The 15,695-nt window shown below is 49.5% G+C and overlaps 1 protein-coding gene across 2 annotated transcripts; it reads left to right on the forward strand.

The window, feature by feature from the left end:
* The first annotated feature begins 8,519 nt into the window (after window positions 1–8,519).
* LOC136572629 (multifunctional protein ADE2-like) lies at window positions 8,520–14,463 on the forward strand. 2 transcript variants are annotated; one of them, XM_066573372.1, is made up of 10 exons: window positions 8,520–8,632; window positions 8,762–8,797; window positions 9,866–10,063; window positions 11,533–11,711; window positions 12,401–12,580; window positions 12,677–12,790; window positions 12,989–13,072; window positions 13,374–13,554; window positions 13,966–14,124; window positions 14,236–14,463. In XM_066573372.1, the coding sequence occupies exons 2-10, from the start codon at window positions 8,782–8,784 to the stop codon at window positions 14,400–14,402; spliced, it is 1,278 nt and encodes a 425-aa protein (XP_066429469.1). In that variant the 5' UTR covers window positions 8,520–8,632; window positions 8,762–8,781; the 3' UTR covers window positions 14,403–14,463. The 2 variants fall into 2 exon arrangements, with proteins under 2 accessions (XP_066429469.1, XP_066429470.1); XM_066573373.1 differs by having other exon boundaries at window positions 8,600–8,632; window positions 8,766–8,797.
* The last annotated feature ends 1,232 nt before the right edge of the window (window positions 14,464–15,695 follow it).

Genomic DNA, 15,695 nt, shown 5'->3' on the forward strand with positions numbered 1-15,695 from the left:
GCCTGCTAAGAAGATCCTGGGAGGCAGCGGCCAGTACGCTCAGGCCGGGGGTGGCAGCCACGTGCGTCGCCAGAACCCTGGGTGTGTGGCTCGAACAACTGGAGCTGCACATCTCGAGCAAAACACCAAGGGAGCAGATCATAGATTCCCTCCCTATGTTAAAGATGGCCACTAACTTCCTGGCAGACGCAGCAGCGGAGTCAGTGAAGCTTTCGGCAAAAGCAACGGCCCTAACCAACTCGGCCAGGAGGGTCCTCTGGCTGAAGTCATGGTCGGGCGACCTAACATCCAAGAATAAATTGTGCTCGCTACCCTTTCACGGCCAATTCCTCTTTGGTCCGGATCTAGATAAAATACTAGAGAAAGCGTCGGATAAGAAGAAGGGATTCCCGGAGGAAAGACAACGTAAGGGGAAGACCTTCTTCCGAACCCCGGCACAACAATCGGAACCCTATAAAGGCAAGGGCAAGACGGGCCGATGGAGTTACCCCAAGGGAGGCAGAGGGAGAAACTTCCTCTTCAACCCGCACCAGGGGGACCCAGCCAAGCAGAAGCCCTGACGCCATCCCAGTGGGGGCGAGGCTGCAGGGCTTTGCGGATCGGTGGGCCTCGATTTGCAGGAGCCCGTGGATCCCGGAGATCCTGCAGGAGGGATACAGAATCGAGTTAGTATCCCCCCCCAGGAGAAAATATATTATCACGCGAGGTCCAGTACAACAACTGTACCCGCTTCAGCAGGCGGTACAGGACCTAAGACATCTAAAGGCAGTGTCCCTCGTGCCACAGGAAGAGGAGACCTGGGGGCATTACTCCAGACTCTTTCTAGTAAAGAAACCCGGGGGAGGTTCACGCCTAATAATAAATCTAAAACCCCTGAACGTTTTCATAAAATATCGAAAATTCAGGATGGAGTCCATCACATCAGCGGTAAAGTTGATCCCCAGGGGGGCCTACATGGCCTCGATCGACCTGAAAGACGCCTATCTGCATGTACCGATCCACAGGGACTCAAGGAAGTACCTAAGGTTCGCGTTGGAAATGGGCAGCAAGACAAGGCATCTTCAATTCAGATGCCTTCCCTTTGGAATCTCCTCAGCACCCCGCATCTTCACGAAGATCATGGCGGAGGTTGCAGCCTACCTAAGGCAGAGGTCGATCCTAATAATCCCATACCTGGACGACATACTAATCATAGCCGAGTCCAGGGAACGCCTAGTAGAGGACTTGGCAACAGTGCTCAGCCTGTTACAGTTCCTAGGTTGGATCATAAATTGGGAGAAGTCCAGCCTAAACCCCAGCACGGAGAAGGTGTTTTTAGGCGTAACACTCGACTCAGAGGCCCAATGCTCCTTCCTCCCCGAGGCAAAGGGGCAGAAAATTCGGCACATGGTAAAATCCTTTATGCAGAGACGGTCATGCACAATCCGGGAGGCTATGTCCCTCCTAGGAAGTCTAACATCATGCATCCCGGGGGTAGCATGGGCACAGGCACATACCAGACCCCTGCAAGCTGCAGTCCTCGCAGCGTGGGACGGCAGGCAGGCTTCGTTAGAAAACAGAATACAGATCAGGAACTCGGTAAGGGTATCCTTAAGCTGGTGGACGTCCCCAAGAAATCTAAGAAAAGGAGTCCACTGGATATTGCACCCGGCAGTACAGATCACGACAGATGCAAGCTCCTGGGGGTGGGGGGCGCACGTCGGAGACCAGCTCCTACAGGGCCCATGGCCACCGCAGACGAAGCATCAATCCTCAAACTACAGGGAGCTACAAGCAATCTGGAAGGCCCTGCAGCACCTGGGGGAGACGGTAAGAAACCAACATATACGGGTACTGTCGGACAACACCACGGCAGTGGCCCATATCCGACACCAGGGGGGCACGAGGTCACCAGCTCTGCAAAGTATCGCGCAAAGGATATTTCGCTGGGCGGAGGGCCGCATCATCTCACTGTCAGCGGTACACTTAAAGGGATCTCTGAATCAAAGAGCAGACTTCCTCAGCCGGGGGCGCTTAGACCCAGGAGAATGGTCCTTATCCCAGGAGGCGTTCCGGATAGTGACGGACAAATGGGGTCCCCCGCAAATAGACCTATTCGCGTCAAAACAAAACGCCAAGGTGACGAACTTCTTCTCCCTCAGACGGGAAGACCAACCGACAGCGGTGGACGCCCTCAGCCAGGACTGGGGAGGAGAGCTGGCGTACGCATTTCCCCCGATCCCACTAATCCCAAGGGTACTACAGTACTTCAGGTCACAACCGTGCACCCTGATCCTTGTGGCTCCCTTTTGGCCAAGAAGGAGCTGGTTCAGCCTCCTGAGAGACTTGAGCATCCAGGAGCCAGTTACCCTTCCGGCTCAGGAGAATCTCCTAACGCAGGGACCCCTGAACTACCCCGACGTAAGCAGACTTCATCTAACAGCTTGGTTACTGAAGAATCCATACTGAGGGGCAGGGGATTCTCAACCAAGGTAGTCAGAACGCTAATGGCAAGCAGGAAAGAGACTACCAACCGCATATACCAGAGAATCTGGAGGAGGTTTACCTCTTGGAGACAAGAGAGAGGCTCCTCAGGCAGCAGTGCGGACGTCCCTCTGATCCTGGACTTTCTACAGGACGGCCTGGATATGGGCCTCGCCCCAAGCACCCTAAGAGTCCAAACGGCAGCCCTTAGCGCCCTGTTTGACACTAAGTTATCCGGGGACAGGTGGATCAATAGATTCCTGGCAGCGGCAGATAGGCTTCGACCCAGGTCCACCAATATTTGCCCAGACTGGAACCTTAATTTAGTCTTGAGGGCCATGACAGGGGACCCCTTCGAACCAATGGAGGGGCTCTCATTAAAAATGCTCACAGTAAAAACTATCTTCCTAGTGGCAATTTCCTCAGCCAGGCGGGTCAGCGAGCTACAGGCCCTATCCATACGCCACCCGCTCCTCAAGATTACAGATACCAAGTTAGTCTTTAAAACAGACCCGACCTTTTTACCTAAGGTGGTATCCCCATTCCATAGGGCCCATGACATAATAATACCCTCGTTCTATAATCACCCAAAAGACGAGAGCGAGCGAACCCTAAGCTGTTTGGACGTCAGAAGAGCAGTCTTGACGTACATCGAGGCCACAGGCCCATGGAGGCAGGACGACAACCTGTTCGTCCAATATTCAGGCCCTAATAAGGGAAAGAAGGCAGCCAAAAGCTCTATAGCCAGGTGGATTCGCCTGGCCATTAGCGAGGCATATAAGGCTTTGGGGAAGGAGGCCCCCTCGGCTCTTAAAGCCCATTCCACAAGGGCAGTAGCGACCTCATGGGCCGAGCATGGCTCGGCATCAGTAGAGCAGATATGTAAGGCAGCAGTATGGAAAAAGCCCCATACTTTCGTCAAACACTACAGGGTAAAGGTGCAGCTAGACGAGGACATGTCCTTCGGTCGTAAGGTCCTCTCAGCGGCAATCCCACCCTAGAATTACTTTAGTTGATACGTCTCAGGTGGTGCTGTCGTGGAGACTCCCTGGGAAAGGTAGGATTATACCTACCCGATAATCAGGTTTCCAGGAGTCTCCACGACAGCACCCGTACATTCCCTCCCCAAGAAAGAATAATGTATATAGAAATAATTAAATAAATAAAAGATAATAAAATAAAAAGTATACCAGATAGGAAAAAATTTAAGTTAGCTCCTACCCCGGCAGTTTCGTTATAATACACTGAGGAGGGGAGGACGGGGGGGGAACTTTAACCTCTCGGTGTGTTCCTGTCCTATCAGGAGGAGGCGATCTCAGGTGGTGCTGTCGTGGAGACTCCTGGAAACCTGATTATCGGGTAGGTATAATCCTACCTTTCTGTGCGGGGCTCTGTGAGCCCCGCACAGAAGCGTCACTCACCGGCTTCCAGCTCCGGTCTGCACATGCGCCGGCTGCCCAGCAAGCCGGCACATCAAACAGCCGGAGCCGCGGGTGAGTACACGCCACTCTCTTCAGGCTCTCGGGTCAGGTCCCGCGGTGAGAATCCTCGTCGCCGGATCCGACCGGCTCGTGTGCAGGCGGCCTTATTCTATGTAGATGCACTGTGCAAAGCTTGTCTTGTCATATCCAGTGAGTGTGTTGCACAGCTGCAGTGCTCGAGAGGTTAACTCCAATAAAATCATTGCCTGCATGTAGATGTATCAGTTTGTCATGTCATGTGGTATGAGTGAGGCCTCATGTCCACGGGTAAAATCAGGCCCGCCGCGTATTCTTCGTGGAGAATGCCACAGCGGGTCCCTCCTGCCCTGCAGACATGAGGCTAAAAATAAGAATAAACTCACCTGTCCGAACACTGCGGATCTTCCCTCCGTAGCGGCCGGAACTTCTTTCTTCGGCCCGGCGGATGTGCTCGGCACGCCGGAAACGTGCTGGGCACATCCGCCGGGCCGAAAAATTAAGATCCATACGCGACGGAGGGAAGATCCGCAGCATCCGGGCAGGTGAGTTTTAATTCTGGAAGGGTGTTCCGTGGATCCGGACAGCTTCTATAGGCTTCAATAGAAGCCTGCGGGAGCCGTCCCCACGGGAGACCCCGCACTAAATGGAGCATGTCACGTTTTTTTTTTTCCCACACACGGATCCGCGCCTGAAGGGAAAAATGACATACGCAGGTATTTAACTACCTGCGGGTGTCCAATGCATCCCTATGGGGCGCGGATCTGCGTGCGGGAAAAACGCTGCGGATTTTAAATATTAATTATGCCGTGGACATGAGGCCTGAGGGTATAAATCGGAGTGCTTGAGAGCGGGAAGACGTCTTCCATCTTGTCTGCTACCTGAGTGCTAACACAGAGCCACGTGGAAGCACCTTCAGGTGAAGATGGAGAAAGAGGAGAGGGATGCATCCCGTAGGGATTGGAGTCTGGATGTGAATGGAGTGAGTCCTAAGACAGTAAGAGAGAGCTTCCCCAAATAGTTCTGTATATAGAGACTCATCGTTCAGGTACCAATTCAGGCCACAAGTTTTGCCTATGCGGCCGTCCAGAGTCGGGATCACCGCATAGAGGTACGCTACTGAGACACATCCACGTGCCTGCCGTGCAGGGTAGTGGTGTTGTTCCTTTTATGAGCGTTAAAATTCTAAGTACAGCACCAATCGGGCCCACCCCACTTGCCCCGTTGCCGGCCGTAAGAAGAGACACCACACAGAGGTCTGGTATCGTTTCTCACACGGGACATGGCTGCGGCTGCCGACGTCGACGTGTTTTATTACAGATTACATGAGATCTTATACCCTTTGTCCCATCCCCACTAGGGGGTGATGGGCTCATAACCATATATGGGCAGTCCGGATTTGCGGACTGAGACAGTGAAAATCATATAACAGTCATTATCTTGATACTGGCGCCTCTGGCTTACGTACAGAAAATCACGTATTCAATTAACTCCAGTACAAAGAATCACCCACTCAATTCTAAGAAGTCCGGATTTCGGCCTAAGACAGTGAAAGTTATGTACATTTGAACATCTTGATATCTTGTTCCAGCGCTTCTGGGAAATCGGCCAAGTACATGCGGCCTTCATGTCTGGTTCTTCTTTGCTGTGTTTCTAGAACATCTGTTGCAAAGCCTTGGGATATCTGATGTAAGGCGACATATAAGTTTTTTTTCATTTGGAATTGAATAAAACTTGCATATAGGTATAAAAGCATAAAAAACACATATGGCAATATATATATATACCCTCACACTTTGAGTGAATATTTCTGTGGAGTGACACTTGCCCCCTTCCTCCTCTGGAGTGCTCCCAGTCCAGAAGCTGTGCCGTACAGATAATGTGGACTGTAGGACTGGTTTAATCCTGAGTATTCTCCCTGACCTCTGAGCTCTAGTCTACTTGCACTTAAAAGAATTGTACCTGCCTCTCTGTGAATATTTGTTACCAAAGTTATTTCTCTAAGTACAGTTATACCGGCCCTAACCGTTGTTGGGGACCCGAGGTACTATACACAAGTCTGTGTTTATTGGCCGCCCCCTAGCATACCAGTGTGTGGGAACAGTGGCGTCACGAGTGATAACTACTACTACCCCCCTCATCCTGTTTGTTGGCATTCCCTATCCTAGGGGTGTCGAAGCTGGCCTGCAATCTTGCTCCGGCCTTGGCTATGTGTCATCCCCCTGGGACCAGAGCCTGGTAAATGCCGCCGTGGCAAGCCAACACTTTACCCTCCCAGCTCTCCACGTTGGTCAAGTGTCCGGGGTCACTCCTCTGGGGTGTTGCACATGCAATGTGTTTGACCCATTGAAAGCATTGGGCGATGTGTTCCGAGGAATGCGCAAAGATAGAGCATGCCACGATATTTTACAGCACCGCATCGCAGTCTTAAAATGCTGCACATTTATCACAGTGGCTCATGTTCAATGAAAAATTTGGTGCCTCTTTAGACGCTTTGTCTAATTTTACACCGCCTGGCAGTTAGCTTAGTTTAGAGGAAGATTTTTTTTGCCACAATTTTGGCTGAATCTCAAGGGGGGTGCAAAAGGTATCTAAAACTATAAATGTGGTGCACTCGATGCCTGTGATTCATTGAGCGCTGCATTGATTGGATGAGCCCTGCCGTATGAGAACCAATCAGAGGCAGTGCTTCCTGGAGGCGGGATTTATGAACCCCCTGATCAGGAAGCAGTGGCTGAAGACTGTGAGCCAGTGTGCTGGAGCTTCTGGAGAAATGCGGTGGAGCAGACAGCACCTGTTGGGTAATGCATTGTTTTTTTTTTTAATGCAGCTAGGGCTTATTTCAGGGGAAACAGTAGGCCTTCCTCCTGTAAAAACCGTGATTTCATGCAATGCAACACAAAGGAAGGCTCCATAGGGAAATCCGGGCTACAAAACCTCGTAATGTAGCAGCCTACAAAACATCGCTAATGTGAAGGAACCAATTGGAAAGCATGGGCTTCACAAACATGCGATTTGTAGCATTGTGAGAGAATCGCATGATTTTGGCGCCCGTGTGCACGCATGATCCCCTCCCTGGCTCAGCTATGCCAGAAATGCACATAAAAACGGTGTAAGAAGGCGTGCGTTCTAAGCAGTTTCCACAGCAAACTTTTTTTCCTCTAAAGTCCTGAAGTTGAACACGCTGCGACTAAGAACTGTCAGAAACCCGTTGGCGCAATTCTGGAAGATGTTTTTATCCATAAAATGTAAATAAAGCTGTTTTTATTCTGGAATCCCCGGTCGTGCCGGAGTTTTGTCTCTACCGCTGTTTCCGGTGCACCAGCACCCGTCCATGCGTCCGGCGGTGAGCTGCGCTGCCTGGATCACTATGTTAAGCGTATAGAAGTGTACCGCCACACGTTCCCGTACGTTCTCTATTGACCGCCGTGTTTACAAATCTATACGCTTTCATACGGTGTGGCGCGACACAAGAATATAGCAGACTACACGGACATCCCAGAATGTGTGAAAATGTGTGGCCGGCTAAAGCTGCTTACACGTATGCGTTGGCCGACACGTTTAACCCATTATATCCTGTGGATCCTCTGTTTTCAGCCATTTTTGGACAAAAACTGTGTGCGTTTCACGGATGAACGCTCTGACTTTTGTATTAACCTCTTAGTAGCGAAGCCTGGTTGAGCCTGAGGTCGCCTGCACAGGAGGACGCGGCCTGATATCACACTCGCCACGACGATGGGGAACGCGCAATGACAGAGCATGTCACGGGAAAACATTGCTCATGTATAGGACTCCACTCAAAAAAAAGTGGCGTGCGTATTAGCGCGAATTTTGTGAGTCCCCCAATGCACCAAACTTGTGCGAGACTCTCGGCAGTGTAAAGCCGATTTCTGTTTCTGTCCCGTTCCCGGAGCCGTGACCTTAGTCTTCCTGCTCACAGGCCCTACAGGGGTGGGTTTTGGCGCGTTGTATTTTTTGATGACGTCATTTTGAGATACTGATAGTGTACTGCGTAACTGTTTTTTTTCGGGGATTGCAATAAAAAAAACAAATTCCACCATTGTTTTATTAATTTCATTCTTACGGCATTCAGCGTGGAGAGTAAACAATGTGATAATTGTGCGCTCACGTCTGCGCGGGGATCACTGTTTTCTGCACAGGGAAAGGGGAATCCCTGTGGGCAACCGGGTCCGTCTTATGGCGGAACCGAACAGCACGAAAGGACCCTATCGACTACAATGGCGTCCATTCTGTTCCGCTCAGCTGCCGGGCACTTTGCTGGATCTTCGAGGGTCCAGCGCAGATGTGAAACCGCCATAACGGTATTCTCTGGGTCAGTACGACTCTAGCTATGCCAAATCTACTACAAATATGACTAGACTCTGCCTGGCCTCCGCCCGTCCCGTTCTACGGACTGAGCACAGCACGTGACTACATCAGTCTATTACATAACGGGAACGAACGGAATCCATTAGAAGAGTTCCTCGTCACGTGACCGCTCACACTTTCCTCACAGCGCGCTTCAACCGCCCCTAGCGGTGGCAGTGTGTATACTCTGGCGATACGCAAATTAGCATAAGTGACTCGCTGTGTGTGATTGGTCGGTGTAGGTGGGCGGGACATTCCGCCTCCTTATTGATAGGTTCCCCGCCCCGGCCCTCCACAGTGCTGCACGGCGGTGTCTCCTGGCTTGTGGCGCCTCATCACTGCTGGTAATGTCTGCGGCCACCACGTGCTCCTCCTCTCCCCCTGCTTCTGGCGGGGGCCTGACTGTAAAAGTGAACTACAACTCCCACAATGCACTTCTCCCGTGTAATAATTGTGTGTCTCTTTGTATTTAGACAGACGTCTCATCAGGAAGATGGAGCCCGGCGGAGGTGAGTGCGGGGGGCGCACAGGGTGGTCTCCAGTGCCCGGGGGTCTCCTGCATGCCTGTTACTGGCTGTTGGGGAAGGGGGCTTCATGCACCTACAGTTGGGGGTCAGTGTGCTATAATCAGTGCAGTCTTTGTACATACAGATATTAGTTGCAGCCGATTTGCACCCTTTTCAATGCAAAGCATGAAATCCTTGGGAAAAGTTGCATGTGTTACATAGTACAGTATTCGTGTGAGCATGCTCCCCCACCCCTCCTCCTCCCTCACTGATTGACCGGCTTCTCCTAATGCACAGTGATGTGGAGACTGTCAATCAGTGACTGGGGAGGAGCCTGCTCACATCACTCTCATCTGACTTCTCCTGGACGATGCACGCTGCATGCTACACTTTTAAATGAGCTGTGTGCTTCACAGATCCACATAATTGCTGGACCCCCTATAATCGGGGTACCTGCCACTATACTGTGTGGCCCCCGGCCGGGGCATCATAAGGCCCTTGACAAGTGCCCTTTAATGCAAACCTAAACTCTTTGACAGCTTTAGCAGCATTGCAGAGTGATCTGTTTAGGAGGGAGATAAGTTTGTAGTTAGCAGAGTTAGTGCCACTATACATGTGCCTGTGTGAGGGAGACTAGAGAGTGGCCATACATATATCGCCCCCAGACCAACAGCCTGTAAACAGCCAACCCTCAGAGATGGAGTGTTTCAGTATACCTCCCCCTGGTGTAATGGCTTATCAAAATCAAATCATGGTATTTGTATAGCGCCAACTTATTCCGCAGCGCTTTCAGGTAATTATTACTTATTACCCCCCACCAAGCTGGGTTCTCATTTTACCGACCTCGGAAGGATGGAAGGCTGAGTCAACCTTGAGCCGGCTACCTGATTCATGCGGGGATCGAACTTGCAACCTTCAGGTCGTAGGCGAGAGCTTACACTCTGCACCACATGAGGCTCTATCATCTGATAGTTGGCACAGTGCCCACGGATGGGTATCATGGATCACTGGTTACATACAGCGAATACGTTTCTTTACATGGTAATAAAACAGATGTCTCTCTCCATTAAGAGCTGAGACTTGGCAAGAAGCTGAATGAAGGTAAAACTAAAGAGGTGTTTGAGCTCCCGGACCACCCGGGCTGTGTACTCATGCAGTCCAAGGACCAGATCACAGCGGGGAACGCAGCCAGGAAGGACCACATGGAGGGGAAGGCAGCCATCTCCAACAAGACCACCAGCTGTATCTTCAAACTGCTGCAGGAAGCTGGTAAGGTTGGATTAAAGGTCTCTGTATAGAATGTATATCTGCCCTTCTAGGGTGGTAACTGCCCCGTGTTCGGCATGTAGGTGGGTTATACTGGACGCCTGGCATGCTCCTCTATAGGATGTAATGTCGTCCCTGGGGGCACAGTGGTGATTGACTTTCATGAGAGCCATGTCCTCTAGCCACTTGTCAACTACTAGTCCCCCAAAAAATGGCCAAGTAAATGGGGGGCAGTATCTGGGGCTTTCAATGTGATCGCTTGGGCTCCTAGCTGCCCCATTATATGGCCTGTGTGGCTGGACTGTTTGACCAGCCAAAGGGATAGTGACTAGGGGAGAGCCTGGTAGTAATGACATGCCAAAATATACGCAGATTTCATATTACTTGGGGGTGTCTGCTCTACACAGAAAATAAGGGGGTACTTGGCATATGACTATCAGGTATCTGCTAGCGTGTCTCATAAGATTGGGGGGTGGCTATGGTGTCTTGTACCGCATTGTCTACACTTTAGCTTTCCTCTTGGGATACTTTTTTACACGGGCCAAAAACTGCCCAAGTAATTTGCTGAAAAGGGCAAATACAGGCGACTGTCTTCCCATGTAAACACTGGGCCCACCAGGGCAGCTGGGTGAGACTCTCCCTGTTGGCGTTGTTTGGCTCTCAGCTCCCCTGAAAACCAAGTGACCATTGGCCCTTGTATCAGGCATCATGAGTGACTGCCTGTTTACCTAAATGAAGGCAGGTGGTTGGACGAGATCTCCAGCATGCTCCACCTCCACTTGGTGAGAGACGATCACTCTGATGGCTGCCGAGCCACCCACCAGCCGTCTGGTGTAGAAGCGCCCTTGAGTCACTGCCCATGGGGAGGAAATACTGCAGATTGTCCAGTTACAAATGCGCCCCCCACGGGTGTAGACCCCTCGTCTGAAGAGGTGGAATCTGCACTGACAATCCGCAGCATAAACTGCACTGCTGCGGACTTAACATCTGCCCCTGCGTGTCTGTTCTGCAGATTTCTCGTGGACCTTTTCTGCACCGCATGCACAAGGTTTCTTTAAGCTCAATCACATTGCCTACAGTTTAAGTGATACAGATTGTCCATGTGGAAAACCGGCAGAATTTCTGCCCCCTTGGAACGTGCCTCGTAGGCCTCCTGCACACGGGCGGATATTGGCTGCGACATCTGCGGTCGGTGTCCATACTGCGAATCCACAGCAAATACCACTTATTTCCTACGGAGATCTGCTTCCGTTGAAGTCAGTGGAAGCCGTCCAATGACACAGGAAAAAAAACTTTGAAGAAAAATCTGTACTGCACATGTGCGCCGGCGAGCCACCGAGTCCATCCGCAGTACAAGACAGAGCGGGTGAGCGCAGACAGCTGTGCCATGTGCAGGAGGCCTTGAACAAAACTGAGCTGACACAGGTTTTGCAGTTTACATTTTTTTTTTCTCCTTCTCCCCATCCTCTCAGGAATTAAGACTGCATTTGTGAAGAAGTGCAGTGCGACTGGCTTCATTGGCACTCACTGTGAGATGATCCCCATTGAGTGGGTGTGCAGGCGGATAGCCACAGGCTCGTTCCTCAAGAGAAATCCTGGTGTCAAGGAGGGGTACAAGTTTTCTCCCCCCAAAGTGGAGATGTTTTTCAAGGTTTGTTGTGAGCCCCTGTACCCTGCTGATGCCATGGCTTTACGATTTTTCACTTAAATGTTTTTTTTTGGGGGGGGGGGGGGGTGTCAATCACTTTAGCAATATGGTTTAATTAAAGTCTTTTTTTACTATGTCTTCTGCACCTCCTACATAGTGCTGTATATAGACACTGCTGGCTTAGTTTTCCTCGGCTCTGCTTGCTGCACATTTATCAGCTAGTTCATGACCACAAACAGTACAACTTTTTTTTTTCCTCTTTCATTAAACCCTACTGCAATGTTGTCAGCCCAAAATACATATTAAATACTCTTCCTATGAACACCTTTGATGAGGAATTTTCTTCTTCACCTAAATATCTTGTGGCGTGATTGCATAATGCTAGAATATGGCAGTAATTTAGGATTGGTGCGGTCTTGCCTATATAATTTTCTATGATCCTGGTGCAGAATTGCATCACCTTCTATCTTTTCTAAAAATGGCCCCCAGCTACTTGATGTGCAATGAATAACTGGATGGTCCCATACAAGTTGTGGTCACGCTGTTGCAATAAAGGAGAGGGGATGCAGTATTGTGGCCCCTTAACTCTTGGGATCCCAGAGGTCAGACCCCCACCGATAAAGTGATAGCACATTACTGTTGGTATATTGCTACATGTGCAATCAGCTAAAAACAAATGTATTTAATTGTAGGATGATGCCAATAACGATCCTCAGTGGTCTGAAGAGCAACTGATTGCCACTAAGCTAAACTGTGCTGGACTAGTGATTGGTCAGGCAGAAGTGGACATCATGAGCCATTCCACAGTGGCCATTTTTGAGATTCTGGAAAGGGCATGGGCAACACAAGACTGCACCCTAGTGGACATGAAGGTGAGATGCATGTATGGTCTAGGTGTAGTGGTATGCCCTTGTCACCACTTTGTCTTGTCCTTGTCTCAAACTTTCCAACACTTTCTCTTTTATCAGATTGAGTTTGGTGTGGATGTGACCAAAAAAGAGATTGTCCTGGCTGATGTGATTGATAACGATTCATGGCGCCTGTGGCCTGCAGGAGATAAGACCCAGCAGAAGGATAAACAGGTATTTATTTTCCTGTTATTTCCGTGCGGGTCTTTGTAGTGACCCGGGTGTCACATCCTTGACTACATACCTGTATAATTGTCTTTACTGGGATGGATAAAACTTGTTCGAACACCATAAAGTTGTGATGCGTTTCTTTGCAAAGACTTGAGAGAAGAAATGGCTATAGCCAACTTGTCACTGGTGTCTTCTCTCTAGACGTACCGGGATCTGAAGGAGATTACCCCGGAAGCTATGCAGATGGTGAAGAGAAACTTTGAATGGGTTGCAGACAGAGTGGAGGTAAAACAGAACTCTTGGATATATGGCAATGAATACTTATGCTACATTATTATGTTTTTTTTTTAAATCATCTTTGACAATTTAAAGAAACTGCATAACTTGTATGTCAAAGTCTGGTACGCAAGGCTCTTTCTTAAAACCTTGTCAGAAAACTAAGGGTAACAATGTCTCTTCTATGAGAGCAGTTCCATCTACGACTTGTTGGACTTGTCTTGGCTTTATGCATTCCAGTTGTGTTGGATAAACATGTCTAACTATACTTGTCATTAGGTTAACGTTGCCTTCATTTGTATCTCCTCAGCTCCTACTGAAAAGTGAAAGCCAAGGAAGGGTTGTCGTGTTGATGGGATCAATTTCTGATCTAGTGCACTGTGAAAAAATCAAGAAGTCCTGTGCAAACTATGGCATTCCATGTGAACTGAGGGTCACGTCTGCTCACAAAGGACCTGATGAAACTCTGAGAATAAAGGCGGAGTATGAAGGTAAGAGCAGGGAAGTATCTCCCCATTAGACTTCCTGTGTTTAGGCTCTAGCCCTGGTTTGGCTTACAAATACTGTGTTTTTGTTTTTTTTCCCCCCCTCTCTGGGCAGGCGCACACCTACTGCATGGCTACGGCGCACACCTACTGCATGGCTACGGCCATGTCCGTAGCATCCAGTGTAGTGTGGCATAAGTTTCTAATGTGGAATTCATAACCTCATTAAAATACCAAATGGTGTGGCTTTTGTGCTGCAGAATGTCTGCTGCTGACACTGCAAATTCCACCCATGTGGCCATGCCTTAGGGGTTATGCCTGAAGTAGTGCTTTAGAACAGAAATGTTGACCAGTGAGCGAGTCTAATAGTCTGAATGATGCATGCTTGATCACTGCCTAACCTTGTACTTCTCTTAGGAGACGGTGTTCCCACAGTGTTTGTCGCGGTTGCTGGTAGAAGCAATGGCTTGGGCCCTGTCCTTTCTGGAAACACGGCTTATCCTGTCGTTAACTGCCCGCCACTTACAGCTGACTGGGGAGCGCAGGATATCTGGTCATCTCTGCGAATGCCCAGTGGTAAGAGAATCCTCTGGTATATTGGTATAGTCTTGTACCTATGTCTGAGTGACTATATATCCTGTCCCTGTAACTATGTCTGAGTGACTATATATCCTGTCCCCTGCGCAGGTCTTGGATGTTCCACTGTCTTATCTCCAGAAGCAGCGGCTCAGTTTGCGGCGCAGATATTCGGATTGAACAATCACCTGGTTTGGTCCAAGCTGCGCTCCTGTACTCTGAATACATGGATTTCACTCAAGCAAGCAGATGCGAAGCTGAGACAGTGTAGCATGTAACCACTTCTCATGACCATTAACCACCTGTAGGACCACACCATTAAACGTTACGTTTTCTAGATGCCTGTGTCTTGTCTCTTTTCACATGAGTTCTCTCGGTAATGATGGTATGGTGTCTTACTGAGGGTGGTGACTTAACCTTACACATCTAAATACTTGGGCAGTCTTGGCTTGACTGTCTTCTGGTTGTGTTGGTGGGAAATGATGGCTATTTCACGGTTTAACGTTTCAATGTAGAGCTGGTCCGTCTTTGAACAAGAGATTCTGCCGCTAAATGCCAGAAAGTGAGCCCTCACTCGCTGTACTTCAACGCTTTGCAACGTCTATGGGCACCTCTAGACCTAGTTCTTGAAGGGCAGGGAGGTTGGTGTGAAAAGATCCTCCTTCCTGCCCCCACACAAGGTGTCTCCTGTATGGATGGATGCAGTGAATAAACCTTACATATTCGTAGCTGACTTGCAGATATGTGGAGAACCTAAACTAGGTCGCCTGCTCACACAGCCTATTGGCTGCAGGCATTTTAAAGCAGAAAACCACCGTGCCCAAATCTGCCCCCGCACCCTGTAGATTTGGCTGCGGTGGTTTCACTGGGAATTCTAAACCCTGTATAGTCAGAGTTGACATCTACAGCATTATTGGGCATGGTGCAGGTTTAGAATTCATAGCCGTTTTCAAAAACTTTGCAGAAAACTTCTGCTTCAGGTGTGGGAAATATTAGAAACTGTAATGTAACTGCTGCAGCTCTTCTGAAGCTGGTCATAACAGAACATTGAATGTGTGCATCAAATCTTTAGCCCTTAGGAGAAACAGACATTGAAGATTTAGGGTGCGGGCAGACGAGCGTAGGCATATTTACGTTCGCACGAGCGCAACGTATAATCGCCCGAACGATCGTTTTTCACCGATCACGACCAGAGCTAGAAAGCGTATTTTCGTTTGTTCCTACTTTGCAAACGGTCTTTTCGGCGATCGAATATGCGTTGGCGCGTATTTCGGTCGCATATGTTCCGTTTTTTTTCGAATTGCCGTTTTTACGCGCCGTAAAATCGCCCATGTGAACGAATACATTCGAAACCATTGCCTCAGATGGGCACGTATATACGTTTGGTCGCAAAAACGCGCCGTTTATGCGCTCGTCTGCCTGCACCCTGAAGAGCAGAAACTTCAGCTTGCATCACAAATGTTATCCTGGGTTTTACCATGCAGCCTCCCAGCTAATGCTTATCAGGCACTACTAATAAATATTTCACATGGTGCATTTTGCTACAGGTTCTACCAGATTTGCCTACTGGA

This window comes from Eleutherodactylus coqui, chromosome 7, assembly GCF_035609145.1.
Source record: "Eleutherodactylus coqui strain aEleCoq1 chromosome 7, aEleCoq1.hap1, whole genome shotgun sequence".
Lineage (NCBI taxonomy): Eukaryota > Metazoa > Chordata > Amphibia > Anura > Eleutherodactylidae > Eleutherodactylus > Eleutherodactylus coqui.